The 16,756-nt window shown below is 37.0% G+C and overlaps 1 protein-coding gene across 9 annotated transcripts in view; it reads left to right on the forward strand.

The window, feature by feature from the left end:
* The window catches only part of LOC123534771 (mitochondrial sodium/calcium exchanger protein-like), a 60,422-nt gene that overhangs the window by 13,460 nt on the left and 30,206 nt on the right, over positions 1-16,756 (forward strand). For 7 of the 9 annotated variants that reach the window (XM_045317188.2, XM_045317189.2, XM_045317185.2 and 4 more), the window contains 5 exons: positions 76-187; positions 696-863; positions 6,742-6,834; positions 7,860-7,910; positions 12,781-12,828. In XM_045317188.2, coding sequence (XP_045173123.2) covers positions 76-187; positions 696-863; positions 6,742-6,834; positions 7,860-7,910; positions 12,781-12,828 — 472 coding nt within the window. The remainder of the gene's footprint in view (positions 1-75; positions 188-695; positions 864-6,741; positions 6,835-7,859; positions 7,911-12,780; positions 12,829-16,756) is intronic. The other 2 variants (XM_045317186.2, XM_045317187.2) reach the window with 2 other exon arrangements.

The following is a 16,756-nucleotide window of genomic DNA, read 5'->3' on the forward strand; positions in this document are numbered from 1 at the left end:
TTATTTGAAAATTTGTCACATATCTTTACGCCATCACAGTTCATTAAGTTTGCATGTTGCCTTAACTATTGACAAGGGGTAACGTTTCTGGCATTTGGAAATGGAGCGCCTGATATATTCTCGGCTATAGCGGCTATTGGTAATGCTAAAGATGGAGATGCTGGCCTTGCTATTGGAGCCCTGTTTGGTAAATACAGCAATTTTTTTATTGTTTTGATATACACATATGTTATAGAATTACACAAAAGATATAGCATTGCTTGTAAATATAAAACTAATATATCAGAATCATTAATATTTGTGGAGATTTAGTTTTCTCAGATTTTATGGTTTGGTCAGTTTACGAATTTTAATCCTAGGGAACAATCAATATTCATAATCATTTTATGTTGAAACTTTGAAATCCAAGAATTAGTCATTTTCACCAGAAGCCTGAAATTTTCTGCCCAGAAAATTAAATGATTTCACAGTTTAATTAAGGATTGGCAGTTATACTCAGCATCTCAAAGGATTGGAAGTTTTTGGACAATTCATTGCAAAAATTTAAAATCTTAAAGTTACGGGTAACAGTGTCAATTCAAGCATTAGTACAAACATGCAGAGACCTTTTTAAACATACTATGGCAGACTTCCAAAATAAACATTCAAAAATTTATCCAGACTATTCCATTTATTATAAAGAGTAATTTTTGCAGGCGCAGGCGTGTTTGTCACAACGGTTGTTGCAGGCTTTATTGCTATCATCTGTCCATTTGATGCTATGCAGAGACCTTTTCTGCGAGATGTCATATTCTACATTGCAGCACTTTTCTGGACTTTTTATATACTGTGGGATAAAACAATCACAAAAATAGAAGCTATAGGTAAGTATTTATTGCCTGTGTTTAATGTTGTTCTGTTTGCACAACTTATTGTACAGTAGGTTTTTCCTTTATACCTAAACTTTATATAAGTGGATGATCCATTGTCCTCTGTCAACATCTGTACTTACTTAAACATCTCCTCCTTTGAAACTGCTGGTCATAATTACACAAAACTTGGTCTTTTTTGTATGGTCCATTTTCAAGTCTGTTCAAATGGTTTATTTCAGACCCTTTGATGGGTCACCAGAGCTAAAAAACAAAGCTTAACAAATTCTTCATATGAACCAATTGTTGGATCTGCACCAAATTTGGTCTGTATGGTCCTCGTATGTGCATTAATGCTTGTGTCTGTCAGTCTGATTTTGTCTGAACAAAAACCCACATGCACACAGCAATCTCAGTTTAAACATATTTTTATTTCAGAAAAGCATGAAATATTTACAATACAACATTTCAGGAATTGGACAAAAAGCTATATTAGCTTACAGTTGCCATTTCCTTACACAGCAATCTTGTTTATATCTGACATGATTGTTTACCTCAGTGAGAGGGAGTGATGTGTGCAAACCCCAGTTCCTATCTAAAAAGTCAAAGTCACAGGGATCAAAGGTCATTTTAGAATTTGTTCTGGCCCATAACTTAGACATACACATAGAATAGGTTTGACTCGCCCATATGTTTGCGTCGGTGCCCTGATTTTTAGCTCACCTGTCACAAAGTGACAAGGTGAGCTTTTGTGATCGCGCGGCGTCCGTCGTCCGTCGTCCGTCCGTCCGTGCGTCCGTGCGTAAACTTTTGCTTGTGACCACTCTAGAGGTCACAACTTTCATGGGATCTTTATGAAAGTTGGTCAGAATGTTCACCTTGATGATATCTAGGTCAAGTTCGAAACTGGGTCACGTGCCTTCAAAAACTAGGTCAGAAGGTCTAAAAATAGAAAAACCTTGTGACCTCTCTAGAGGCCATATATTACACAAGATCTTCATGAAAATTGGTCAGAACGTTCAACTTGATGATATCTAGGTCAAGTTCGAAAGTGGGTCACGTGCCATCAAAAACTAGGTCAGTAGGTCTAAAAATAGAAAAACCTTGTGACCTCTCTAGAGGCCGTACTTTTCAATGGATCTTCATAAAAATTGGTCAGAATGTTCACCTTGATGATATCTAGGTCAAGTTCGAAACTGGGTCAACTGCGGTCAAAAACTAGGTCAGTAAGTCAAATAATAGAAAAACCTTGTGACCTCTCTAGAGGCCATATTTTTCATGGGATCTGTATGAAAGTTGGTTTGAATGTTCATCTTGATGATATCTAGGTCAAGTTCGAAACTGGGTCAACTGCGGTCTAAAACTAGGTCAGTAGGTCTAAAAATAGAAAAACCTTGTGACCTCTCTAGGCGTCGTACTTTTCAATGGATCTTCATGAAAATTGATCAGAATGTTCAGCTTGATGATATCTAGGTCAGGTTCGAAACTGGGTCACGTGCTGTCAAAAACTAGGTCAGTAGGTCAAATAATAGAAAAACCGTGTGACCTCTCTAGAGGCCATATGTTTGATGGGATCTGTATGAAAGTTGGTCTGTATGTTCATCTTGATGATATCTAGGTCAAGTTCGAAACTGGGTCAACTGCAGTCAAAAACTAGGTCAGTAGGTCTAAAAATAGAAAAACCTTGTGACCTCTCTAGAGGCCATATTTTTCAATGAATCTTCATGAAAATTGGTCAGAATGTTCATATTGATGATATCTAGGTCAAGTTCGAAACTGGGTCACGTGTAGTCATAAACTAGGTCAGTAGGTCAAATAATAAAAAAACCTTGTGACCTCTCTAAAAGCCATATTTCTCATGGGATCTGTATGAAAGTTGGTCTTAGTATTCATCTTGATGATATCTAGGTCAAGTTCGAAACTGGGTCAACTGCGGTCAAAAACTAGGTCAGTAGGTCTAAAAATAGAAAAACCTTTTGACCACTTTAGAGGCCATATTTTTCAATGGATCTTCATGAAAATTTGTCTGAATGTTCACCTTGATGATATCTACATAAAATTTGAAACTGGGTCACGTGTGGTCAAAACTAGGTCAGTAGGTATAAAAATAGAAAAACCTTGTGACCTCTCTAGAGGCCATACTCTTCATGAGATCTTCATGAAAATTGGTGAGAATGTTCACCTTGATAATATCTATGTCAAGTTCAAAACTGGGTCATGTGCCTTCAAAAACTAGGTCATTAGGTCAAATAAAAGAAAAACCTTGTGACCTCTCTAGAAGCCATATTTTTCAATGGATCTTCATAAAAATTGGGTCATGTGGAGAAGGTGAGCGATTCAGGACCATCATGGTCCTCTTGTTAAGTAACTGTTTGTGGGAATTGATTGAAACTTCGCACTTTTCTACTGTGAAGAGCTACATTCATTGTACAGGTTCCATAACTCTGTTTTGCATTTTTGCAAAATTGTGCCCCAATTTCATTTTCATATTAATTCAGTTGACAAGGCTGTTGAATAGTTGAGCGTTGCTGTCCTCTGACAGTTTTTGTTTTTGAAATAAGTGTTTACATCAGTGAGAAGAAATGTTGTGCACAAACCATAGGTCCCTTTCTCAAAGGCCAAGGTCACACTTAAGGGTTTTTTTTTTGAGTTTGTTTGTGCCATAACTTTCATATAGATAAAGCAGTCTTATTTTGTTTGCCTCAAGGAGTTTGAATGTTACACTAATTTTCAGGCACAAATCTAAGATGAAGGATCAAAGGTAATATAAAATCTAAATTCTTGTCTAGCACAGAACTTCGACTTGCATTGAGCAATCTTTTTTTGTTTTTCAGAAATAATTACCTCAAAGAAACGAAGTACATGTATTGCCACAGGACACTGATCCTTATTTAAAAGTTTAATGTCACTCTACTGGTCCAGTGCCTAAATCTGGACACTTTTGGTGGGTTTTTGACAATAACTTTGCATAATGAAACCACACATGCATAAAATTTTAACTGTATAATTTTAGGTTCTTTATAAATCTCTATGCAAAACAGCAAAATCGTATATCTCTGATTTCATCATAAAAATGTCATCCGAATCGGGCCAGTAAAAGCTGTCAAAATCGACCTTCAGAGTGCTTAAATATTCAGACACTATTTGGGTATGAAATGCAACAAATAAGTGCACCCAAAAATAACAATGAACACGACTTTGTTTGAAATAAAGCAGTCAAATGGAGTCCTGTAGATACATACATACATCTCAGTTCAGTTGAGGTTTTATTTCCTGTTAATCACGTGATCATATGGACTAGTTTCTAGATTGGGGTAGATGTCGGTTGGGCGGGTGGGTGGTGGCGGCGGCAGCGGCGTCAAACTGGTGTTTCCAGTCAATAACTTTTGTTTCGGTAAAGATATTTGAATAAAACTTGGTATGTATGTAGCTTATATCAAGGCAAAGGCTGGGATTAATTTTGGGGTTTCTGGGGTCAAGGTCAAGTCACTGTTACTTAAAATAGAAAAAGGGTTTCCGGTCAATAACTTTTGTTTCGGTAAAGATATTTGAATAAAACTTGGTATGTATGTAGCTTATATCAAGACAAAGGCTGGGATTGATTTTGGGGTTTCTGGGGTCAAGGTCAAGGTCACTGTTACTTAAAATAGAAAAAGGTATTCCGGTCAATAACTCAACTTAGGAGTGAGCTATCATGATGAAACTTGGTGTGTAGAAAACTTATATAAAGTTGTAGCTTGGGATTGATTTTGGGGTTTCTGGGATCAAGGTCAAGGTCATTGTTACTAAAAATAGGGTTAGGGTTAGGTTAGGGTTAGGGTTAGCATATCTTCTACATGCATGGAGGGATTTTGATGAATGTTGGCACAATTGTTCACCATCATGAGACGGAGTGTCATGCGCAAGAACCAGGTCCCTAGGTCTAAGGTCAAGGTCACACTTAGAGGTCAAAGGATACAAGAATGAAAACTTTGTCCGGAGCATATCTTCTTCGTGCATAAAGGGATTTTGATGTAACTTGGCACAATTATACACCATCATGAGACGAAGTGTCTTGCGCAGTTCCCTTCTTTAGAATTACTTCCCTTTGTTGTTACTATAAATAGCTTATATTGTAACTTTTTCATTACTAGACGTAGGGAAAAATCAAGACCACTTTTCTGTAGTACAACATGCATGTTACATCCAATTTTGAGGTGTATTTTGACCAATCTCTACCTGGTAAGGATTTCTGTGTGGACTTACAATTTTTTTTTTTTTTGTATTTTTTTTTTTTTTTAAGATTAACTTCCCTTAGTTGTTACTATAAATAACTTATATTGTAACTTTTTTATAATTGACCGTAGGGAAAAACCAAGACCACTTTTCTGTGGTACAACATAGTTGTTACTTTCTAATTTTAGGTGTATTTTAAGGTATCTCTACCTGGTAAGGAGTTTTTTTGTGGACTTAGAAAAACAAAAGAATTACAATGATTACTAAACAACCACAAAATTAAAATTACATCTGTAAATGCAGGTGCTAGAGTAAAGAAATTTGCTTCGACGGGCGTATATTGTGACATTCTGGCACTCTTGTTTATTCTTATGAAAAGTGTTGAAAACCTGGTTTCGTGGCATTGCCGCGTTTCTTGTTTAATATATAACTGCCAAATATAACAATGATATAATACGCAGTAAAGTTTACCTGATCGAAAATTAATGTTTACAAGTTTACAACTATTCTTACCGACATGTGCAGATTCTGTCGCTGTCGTTATACTTTTTGACGCAACTACGGGGATCACTATAATGACGCCGCGCCGATTTTACCTAATGAATTGCTTCCCTTGTCTGCAATTTCTCTATTGAATTAATTAATATATAACAGAAATCAGTTAAATCTTATAGATAAATACAGAGGGTAGTACAGAATTTTAAAACATGTTTTAACATCAGTTTCGATCAACAATGAAAAAGAGTCGTCTGCAATAGGCAAAATATTTTTCTTATTAAATCAGTACCTTGTTGCACCTCAAATAACTGGCGCGCGCTATATGACGTCATCCCCCATGACACACACTGTTTACTTTTAGCGGTGCGGATATTTGAAGGTAATTTTCTCTGGAAATACTTACATTCATACACTGTTGTTGACAACTGGTCATCAAAGCTTTCGTTTGCGTCCATCCTGTTCATTCCAGTAAAAAATCACGATCGTAAAGCATTTTTAACGGTGTCCGAATTATTAAGCACTGTCCGGATTTAGGCACTGGACCAGTAAGGTCATTTCAGAAATTGTTAAAGCCGTGACTTTGAGTTGTATACAGTATAGAGCTTTTATTTTGTATGGGCTGAAATGTTTGTGTCATTGAGATGGTGCTTCAACAAATAATGGGCTCAACATTTTTGCTCATTGGGCATCAACATTCTAGTATTTAAATATTTTTGTTTGTCTGAAGATGGTGCTTGCCAGAGCTAAAACAGAAAAAGCTTTAAATTACTTTGAATCAACCAAACTTGATCCATGATGCCCTTGGGTAGACTTCACTCAAGTTTACTCTAATGGTTATTGATTTTGAGGCCGTCACAGCCAAAAATAGAAAAGGTTTTATATTGTTTTTAATGAACTTCTTAATGGCTGTTCTCCAAATTTGTCTGAAGCAAGATCAAAAGGTCAAGGCTCTTCACATTTAAGCAACTTGGGTCCATTTGGGCCTCCTGTTTGTTGTACTCCATAGCTAAGAAGTGGCTTCAAAGTATTTTAGTTGTCATGGTCATATTATTTGACAAGAGCTGTTGATATATAGAAGATATACATATGGTTTTTATCTTGAATGAAAATTAAATGAAAAACCGTATTTACATATTAATGAGATGATTTAAGGTTGTGTCAACCATGTATATATTTTCAGGTTTCATTCTGCTGTATGTATTTTATGTACTTGTGGTTGTGATTGGCCGGTATATTTACACACGACAACGTACTAACACGTCATTACCTGGAAGTAAGTTTGCTTATTCAATATACCATAGATGGTAATAGATATATACTATAAAATCATTATTAGTTAAAGTGGATTATTAAATCATGTCTCAGCATATCTGGGGAGATATATTGATTTTGTCTCCGTCCTGTCTGTCTGTCTGTCTGCAATTAAACCTTGGACTATTTCTTCACAGATACTGTTGGATTTCAATAAAACTGCAGAAAGATGCATACCCAAGGCTAGTTTTGCATATTGATGACATTTTTCCACCTGTTTGACGGTGTTCAGACAGTCAAGTCAAGAGTTTACATCATTCTGTCAATAAAATGGACAGAAATGTAAAGCTGAGAAGATTTTCATAAAACTGGCATCAATTGTTAGACTTATCTAGACCATGTGCAGATCTCACAACCCCAGTTACTGGGACAATTTGGAGGCCAAAGGTCAAATAGTTTAACTTCATGTCTTTTCCATGTTGGCTTAACTGCTGAAAGTAGCATCAATTGCTTATCTTATCAAGGGGATGTACAGTGTGTACAACCAAGGTCACTAGGTCCAAGGTCAGCTTGAAATCTGAAATCTGGTCTTACAATATGAAACTGAGATTCACTAAAAAGTCCTTCTACCAATTTGATGGATCAAACAGAAATCAGGGTTACAGAAATGTGTCAGCTTTTTCCTCATTCAATTGTTATAAAGTCTACCTATTGTTTAAATATCAATTGTTTTATTAATCAGATGATTGTTGTTGTCAATTGATAAGAGTGCATGTAACCTTGTTTTCTAAGATAGCAAGTTTAAATTTTGTAATGGTCATTGATTCCCGTTTAGTGTTGACATGTGTCTGGAAACTTGATACACTGAATTCTGACTTAGGCCTTGTTTTTTTTTCTACTTTACTAAAACATTCTTCTTGGTCATGAAATATTGATTTGATAATACATGTATTATGTAATAGTGACAAATTAAGAAAGACATATTTATGTTCAAGTAATTAAAACCATATTATGTCTGAAATACTGAAAGTTGAATTTTGTTGTTAGTTGCGGAAGTTCCTCCTGAAAGTGAGAGACCACAATCAGCTGATAACCCTGGTGAGAAAAGCATGATAGTTACCTAGCAGCGGTGTTGTGCATGCTTTTTTGTTCATTTGAAATATAACACATTTACCACTAACACGTTTTATTTACTATAGATGTTCACTGGCACCAGTCGTTTCTCTTTACTGTTACGATGTTAGAGAGAAGAATTGTTAGGTTTATACATATGTTGATATGAAACACAAAATTTCTTTAATGTCTGAGCTTATAAGGTAATGTAAATGTTTGAGAACTTTTACATGCTGGTTTATACCTTAGGGCTAGCATTAATTTCAGTTACTGTATTACAAAGGCTGTAACTTTGTTGAAAGTTTAGTCCGCTACAAGCTCAGAACCATATTGACCATTAACACTGTTTGTTAAATTTGCAAAGTGCTCAAGGAGAGCTGTTGTGTCTGTTGCCTGTAGTCGTCATGTATCATTAACAATTTCTTTAACAGTTTAACTGAGGTCACATGTTTTGCCAAGTTTTCATGAAACTTGGTTAGAACATTTTGTGGTTGAAACTGGGTCATCTTTGGTCAAAACTGGATCACTTGGTCAAATCATAGAAAAACCTTGTTAAAGATCCACCACAACCTAGTGGCCTATTTATCCTTCAAAATGAACTTCATGAAAATCATTCTGATAACACAGGTATGATACACATATACTACAAGATGACAGATGGACAAGATAAAAGATTTTCCTGAGTTGTTTTATTTTCACAACTTCATCTGTTAGCTCTTACTAGTTTTTCATTCAATCAGTCTCCTTTCAGTGTATTTTAAAGTTTCAAAAACACAGCTAAATATTTATCTTACATTGTGGAAAACAGTGTGGTGTAAACTTCAAGTTCTGTGTATAATGCTACATTTATTCAATAAATTGCAGGGACATTAAACAGTATATAGGTAGCCTCCTATATGTCACTACCAATTTGAAATTATAAAAAATAAGGCAGATACTTGTATTTCTTAATTTTTTAATGGATGTTTCATGGAAAGACAAAAGAATGCAGTTATTATGTGGTGGGTCTTATACACTCGAGAGGCCGCTTCTAACTGATCTATATATGAAACTGGGTCAGAAGCTTTGTTTCTATGAAAATGGTTCATCTGGGATACAAAACTAGCTCACTAGATTAAATCAGAGAAATATTAAATGCCATTAGGAAATACAGCCTGCATGGTTCAGTCACATTGCTTGAGAGAGAAGAGATTTGTACTTGTGTATATAGTTAATATTGTTTGTATTTAATTTCCTATCCATCCAGAGTTCAATCAGATTGCTTGAGGAAGACTAGATTTATGGCCCTTTGTACTTATATGTAGTGTAATTATTCTCTTTTCTGTCTGTCCAGGCTCGTATATTAAACCTGGTTCGGAGTATTTCAATTAAACATGTTAGAAATGCTAACTTATATTTGAAAATATGGCCCTGAGAGTTTCAGTGAAATTGCTTGAGGAACACAAGAGTTATGATCCTTAGTGCTTTTATAATATTAACAAGATATTGGGTATTTCTTTGCAAATGGCCTAGGTCCATTTTGCAATAGGATATTGAAACCAAACTTATACATGTTTAGCTTTCTTGGAGACTGAGGTACCATCTATATTATTGTCACTGGAGTCTAGGTCAAGATCACTCTTACTAAAAGATGAAAGTTGTTTCTACTCAATAACTTCATTTACAAGATATTGCCACCAAACTTGGAACTTAGGAGGCTTGCATGGAGGCCATGGTTTTAGTTGTATTTTGGGCTGCTTTGGTCAATGTCATTGTTGCACACATGGAATTTGCTTAACAATAATCCATGATAGAAGATGCCTGGCTATACTGCCCTCACTTGTTTAAATATGATAGTCTCTGTCTGTGAATAGAAAGTGCTTGTAGTTTTAGTTACTTGCATACAGATAGCAGTATAGAATAAAACTAATTTTGCCCCCCTTTGAAGTAGGAGGTGTATATTGTTTTGCAAATGTTGGTTGGTCGGTCAGTATGTAGACCAATACGTTTCTGGATGACGACTCAAGAATGCTTGGGCCAAGGATCATGAAAGCTGATAGGGGGAGGTTGGTCATAACCAGCAGATGACCCCTATTGATTTTGAGATCAGTATGTCAACGGTCAAGGTCACAGTGACCCGGAACAAACGGTTTCCGGATGATAACTCAAGAACGCTTAGGCCTAAGATCATGAAATTTGATTGGGAGTTGGTCAGGACAAGCAGATGACCCTGATCAGGACCAGCAGATGATCCTTATTGCGTTTGAGGGCAGTACGTCAAAGGTCAAGGTCATGGTGACCAGGAACAGTTAAACAGTTTCCGGATGGTAACTCAAGAACGCTTTGGCCTAGGATCATGAAAGTTGGAAAGGAGGTTCATCATGACCAGCAGATGACCCCTATTGATTTTGAGGTCAGTAGGTCAAAGGTCAAGGCCACAATGAATCGGAACAGTTAAACAGTTTCAAGATGATAACTCAAGAAAAACTCAAGAAAGTTTTGTTTGGCCTAGGATCATGGAAGTTGATAGGGACGTTGGTCATGACCAGCAGATGACCCCTATTGATTTTGAGGTCAGTATGTCAAAGGTCAAGGTCACAGCAACCGGAACAGTTAAACAGTTTCAGCGCTTGGGCCTAGGATCACGAAACTTGATAAGGAGGTTGATCATGATCAGCAGATGACCCCAATTGATTCTGAGGTCAGTAGGTCAAAGGTCAAGGTCACAATAACACGAAACAGTTAATCGGTGTCCGGATGATAACTTGAGAATTCTTGGGCCAAGGATCATGAAAGTTGATAGAGACATTGGTCATGACCAGCAGATAACTCAAGAAAAACTTAAGAAAGTTTTGTTTGGCCTAGGATCATGGAAGTTGATAGGGACGTTGGTCATGACCAGCAGATGACCCCTATTGATTTGAGGTCAATAAGTCAAAGGTCAGGGTCATAGTGACCAGGAACAGATAAACGGTTGCCGGATGATAACTCAAGAACGCTTGGGCCTAGGATCATGAAAGGTGATAGGGATGTTACTCATGACCAACAGATGACCCTATTGATTTTTAGGTCAGTAGGTCAAAGGTCAAGGCCACAGTAACCCAGAATAGTTTAACTGTTTCCGGATGATATCTTGAGAACGCTTTGGCCTAAATCACTAAACTTGATAAGGAGGTTGACTTGATCAGCAGATGACCCCTATTGATTTTGAGGTCAGTAAGTCAGAGGTCAAGGTCACAGTGACCTGGAACAGTCAAATGGTTTCCAGATGATAACTCAAGAACGCTTGGGCCTAGGATCACAAAACCTAAAAGGGAGATAGATCATGACCAACAGATGACCCCTATTGATTTTGAGGTCAATAGGTCAAAGGTCAAGCTCACATTGACCCAGACCAGTAGAACTTTTGTGTAAAGTGACCAGATAATTTCTGTTTCTTCTGCAATTACTGAATGCATCTAGGGGGGCATTTCGTTTTCTATGAGCTCTTAAGTTGACATACTTGTTAGACTAGCTCCTAGACTATGTTATATTCATGTTATATTTACTTTTTGTTATATTTACATTACATTCCCTTTTTAGTTCATCTGAACATTGTGACAAGGTGAGCTTTTGTGATCGCCCTTTGTCTGTTGTCCATCCATCCGTCATCCGCCTGTCATGCATTCACAATTTCTTGTGAACACAATAGAGACCCCATAAAGGGCTAAAATTTGCTATTTTGGCTTGTGAACATGATAGAGACCACATTTAGCAGTCAGTTTTAATCAAACTTGCAAACTTGGCATGATATCTTTGTTCCTTTCGAAAACTGGCCGGATCCCATCATAGTTTTTAGAGTTATGGCCCCTTAAAGGGCCAAAGTTTGCTATTTTGACTATTGCAGCCATAAAGAGATTTTACTTATGGCTTGATTTGATACAAACTTGCAAAATATTTTTAACAACAATAGATCTTGGATTCCATGAGGAATCCGTTGAATCCAGTCAAAGGTACCAGAGTTACAGCCCCTGATTGAACCCTGAAAGAACCAAAATTTGTTAATTTTTACCTTGTGAACACGGTAAATGTGACATTTTGCATTTAATTTTAACCACACTTACACACAATTAAAGTCATAATAAGATTTTGGTTCCTTGCGAAAACCAGCTAGATTCCATCATGGGTCTAGAATTACTGCCCCTGAAAGTGGCAAAATTTTCTATTTTGGCCCTTTTCAGCCATATAAAGGTTTCATTTGTGCTTTGATTTGATTCAGTTTTGCACAGAATGTTTGTCTTGATGATCCAAGTAAGAAAACTGAGTCATGTGGGGTCTAAAACTAGGTCACCAGGTCAAATCAAAGGAAAAGCTTGTTAACATCCTAGAACCCACATTTATGACCCTATCTTTATGAAACTTGGTCAGAATGTTTATCTTGATGATTCCTAGGCTAAGTTTGAAACTGAGTCATGTGGGGTTAAAACTAGGTCGCCACTCAGATTAATGGAAAAGCTTGTTAATACTGTAGAGGCCACATTTATGACTATCTTCATGAAATTTGGCCAGAATGTTTATCTTGATGCTTCCAAGGCCAAGTTTAACATTTGAGTGATATAGGGATATCATGACCCTCTTGTTGTTATATTAACATTATATTTCCTGTCAAAATTAAGGTCATTCTGTATCTTATGTCTGGTGTTATGCTAATCGCACAATCATTTCTTTGATAAAATCTAGGACAATAGACCGGTGATTTACTTTGAAAGAAAATGATTAAAATGTTTTGTAATATTCTTAATAAGCAGTCTAGTAGCCAGGCTACAGTTTGTTGTAATGAGAATATTGGTTGCTGTGTTGCTAGAGAGATTGCATGGCTATGTTATTATTGTTACAGATATTCAAGATGCATCAGGGATACGAATAATAAACCCTTTGGATACAGGTAAAAGTTTTTTTGTAATAAATGCTATCTCCCATTTTATACCCCCAAATACAAAGTATCTCAGACATGTCTATCCATTTGTCTATCCCAACATTTTCAAAAAAACTAGCATCAATTGTTGACCTTTTCATGCAGATCTAAGTCAAAGATCAGAAACTTTTAACTCAACTTCATATTGCCTAAACCTCTTGAAAGATTTTTTTAAAACTAACATCACTTGTTTATTTCACTAAGATAACATTCATGTGCACAACCCAGGTCACTAGGTCCAAGGTCAAGGTCACAGAGGTCAGAGTTCAATTAGCGTAATTTCATGTTGGCTTGGAAGATTTTCAGGAAACTAATATCAATTCTTAATCTCATCAAGATGACATGCAGATAGACAACCCAGGACATTAGGTCCAGGATCAAGGTCACACATGGAGGTTAAAAATGAAAAAGCTTGATTTTTGTATCTGCTCCATATTGTCATAACTGCCTGGAAGATTTCAATAAAACTAACATCAGTTATTTACCTCATTAAGATGACATGCACAGCACACAGTCCTGACCCTAAAATTTCCTACTTGACATTTTGCTAAAATTTCTAAAAATCAATAAAATTCAAAAGAAAATCTTATAATACACTATTTTTTTTTCTCTAAATTCTTAATTTTTTTTATTCTTATCAGACATGGATTTATTAAAATTTACTATCTAAAGTGTTGTTAAGTTACATGTATATCAAAAATGTATATAAATTTACCAATCATTTTCTTAGTTCTTCCTATACAGAAATGTGATGCATGTACATTTTACCAGTTTGGAATGCATGTGTAATTTACTAATTTGTTCATGTAGCAAAGATGTTTTAGTACTTGGTAAAATCTAGCTTATTACACTAGATAACAAATTCAACTACAGTGTATATTAGAACTGCTTTAATTATCAGTTGACAAACATAGGGCATTAGCAAGTCAGGCTGCAGTAAAATTTAAACAGATTCCTAGACTCCATAGGAGTTAAAGTAAAAGCTTTACTGTCTTTTTTACAGAAAGAAATAACCTACTTTGCAAGCAGCATAGTCTTGTGCTTGTTTAAATCACTTGTGTCAAATGTTTGACTGTCTAAGGGATATTGTACATTAAGATGCATTAGGAGTATTTAAAGACAATATTCTCCAAAAGTGCACATTTTTGACACAGGTAAAAATGTACTTACATGTAGCATTTGGTACTGCTGTTCTTAAGCCACTAAAAGATTTTTGATTTACATAGAGCTGTATAACAATTGTTATGTCTCCCCCAGGAGACATATTGTTTTTGCCCTGTCCGTCCGTCCGTCCGTCCGTCCGTACGTCACACTTCATTTCCGAGCAATAACTGGAGAACCATTTGACCTAGAAGCTTAAAACTTCATAGGGTTGTAGGGCTGCTGGAGTAGACGACCCCTATTGTTTTTGGGGTCACTCCGTCAAAGGTCAAGGTCACAGGGGCCTGAACATTGAAAACCATTTCCGATCTATAACTAGAGAACCACTTGACCCAGAATGTTGAAACTTCATAGGATGATTGGTCATAAAGAGTAGATGACCCCTATTGATTTTGGGGTCACTCCATCAAAGGTCAAGGTCACAGGGGCCTGAACATGGAAAACCATTTCCAATCAATAACTAGAGAACCACTTGACCCAGAATGTTGAAACTTAATAGAATGATTGTACATGCAAAGTAGATGACCCCTATCGATTTTGGGGTCACTCCGTCAAAATCAAGGTCACTGGGGCCTGAACATTGAAAACCATTTCCGATCAATAACTGGAGAACCACTTGACCCAGAATGTTGAAACTTCATAGGATGATTGTACATGCAAAGTAGATGACCCCTATCAATTTTGGGGTCACTCCGTCAAAGGTCAAGGTCACAGGGGCCCGAACATTGAAAACCATTTCCGATCAATAACTAGAGAACCACTTGACCCAGAATGTTGAAACTTCATAGGATGATTGGTCATAAAGAGTAGATGACTCCTATTGATTTTGGGGTCACTCCATCAAAGGTCAAGGTCACAGGGGCCTGAACATGGAAAACCATTTCCGATCAATAACTAGAGAACCACTTGACCCAGAACATTGAAACTTCATAGGATGATTGTACATGCAAAGTAGATGACCCCTATCAATATTGGGGTCACTCCATTAAAGGTCAAGGTCACAGGGGCCTGAACATTGAAAACCATTTCCGGTCAGTAACTTGAGAACCACTTGACCCAGAATGTTGAAACTTCATAGGATGATTTGTCATGAAGAGTAGATGACCCCTATTGATTTTGGGGTCACTCTGTCAAAGGTCAAGGTCACAGGGGCCTGAACATTGAAAACCATTTCCGATCAATAACTCGAGAACCACTTGACCCAGAATGTTGAAACTTCATAGGATGATTGATCATGAAGAGTAGATGACCCCTATTGATTTTGGGGTCACTCCATCAAAGGTCAAGGTCACAGGGGCCTGAACATTGAAAACCATTTCCGATCAATAACTAGAGAACCACTTGACCCAGAATGTTGAAACTTCATAGGATGATTGGTCATAAAGAGTAGATGACCCCTATTGATTTTGGGGTCACTCCATCAAAGGTCAAGGTCACAGGGGCCTGAACATTGAAAACCATTTCCGATCAATAACTAGAGAACCACTTGACCCAGAATGTTGAAACTTCATAGGATGATTGTACATGCAAAGTAGATGACCCCTATTGATTTTGGGGTCACTCCATTAAAGGTCAAGGTCACAGGGGCCTGAACATTGAAAACCATTTCCGGTCAGTAACTTGAGAACCACTTGACCCAGAATGTTGAAACTTAATAGGATGATTGGTCATGCAGAGTAGATGACCCCTAACGATTTTGGGGTCACTCTGTGAAAGGTCAAGGTCACAGGGGCCTGAACATTGAAAACCATTTCCGGTCAGTAACTTGAGAACCACTTGACCCAGAATGATGAAACTTCATAGGATGATTGGTCATGCAGAGTAGATGACCCCTAACGATTTTAGGGTCACTCTGTGAAAGGTCAAGGTCACAGGGACCTGAACATGGAAAACCATTTCCAATCAATAACTTGAGAACCTCTTGACCCAGAATGTTGAAACTTCATAGGATGATTGTTCATGCAGAGTAAATGACCCCTATTGTTTTTGGGGTCACTCCGTTAAAGGTCAATGTCACACGGGCCTAAACATTGATAACCAGTTCCGATCAATAACTTGAGAACCACTTGACGCAGAATGTTGAAACTTCATAGGATGATTGAACATGCAGAGTAGATGACCCCTATTGATTTTGGGGTCAGTCTATTAAAGGTCAAGGTCACAGTGGCCTGTTCATGTAAAATCATTTTTTGGAAATAACTTGAGAACCACTTGACCTACAATGTTGAAACTTAATAGGATGATTGAACATGCAGAGTAGATGACCCCTATTTATTTTGAGGTCACTTGATCAAAGGTCAAGGTCACAGAAGCTTCAACAGTGACTTGAGAACCACTAGGCCAAGAGTGTTGAAATTTAGCGGGATGATTGGACATGCCAAATAGATGATCCCTATTGCAGCCAACCATCAGTGTCTCTTTGACTTTCGCTCCTGACCCCTATTGACTTCTTGCCTATAGGACTTTGCATTGGGGGAGACATGTGCTTTTTTACAAAAGCATTTTCTAGTTTTCTTCTCTTTTAACTGAAATATTGGTTTACATTTACTGCAAACAAGGTTTGCCCAATTAAGCCTGGTCATTTTAGTCAAATTTGAGAATGTCACAGGGGTCAAAAGTTATACAAGGAAACTTGAAAAACTATTTGAGGTGTTTCACTAGTATCATAACATTTTCCATCCCTCCCCAATTAGGTCCTTTTTTTAGCTCACCTGAGCTCGAAGTGCTCAAAGGTGAG

This window comes from Mercenaria mercenaria, chromosome 12 (assembly GCF_021730395.1).
Source record: "Mercenaria mercenaria strain notata chromosome 12, MADL_Memer_1, whole genome shotgun sequence".
In the NCBI taxonomy this organism is placed as follows: domain Eukaryota; kingdom Metazoa; phylum Mollusca; class Bivalvia; order Venerida; family Veneridae; genus Mercenaria; species Mercenaria mercenaria.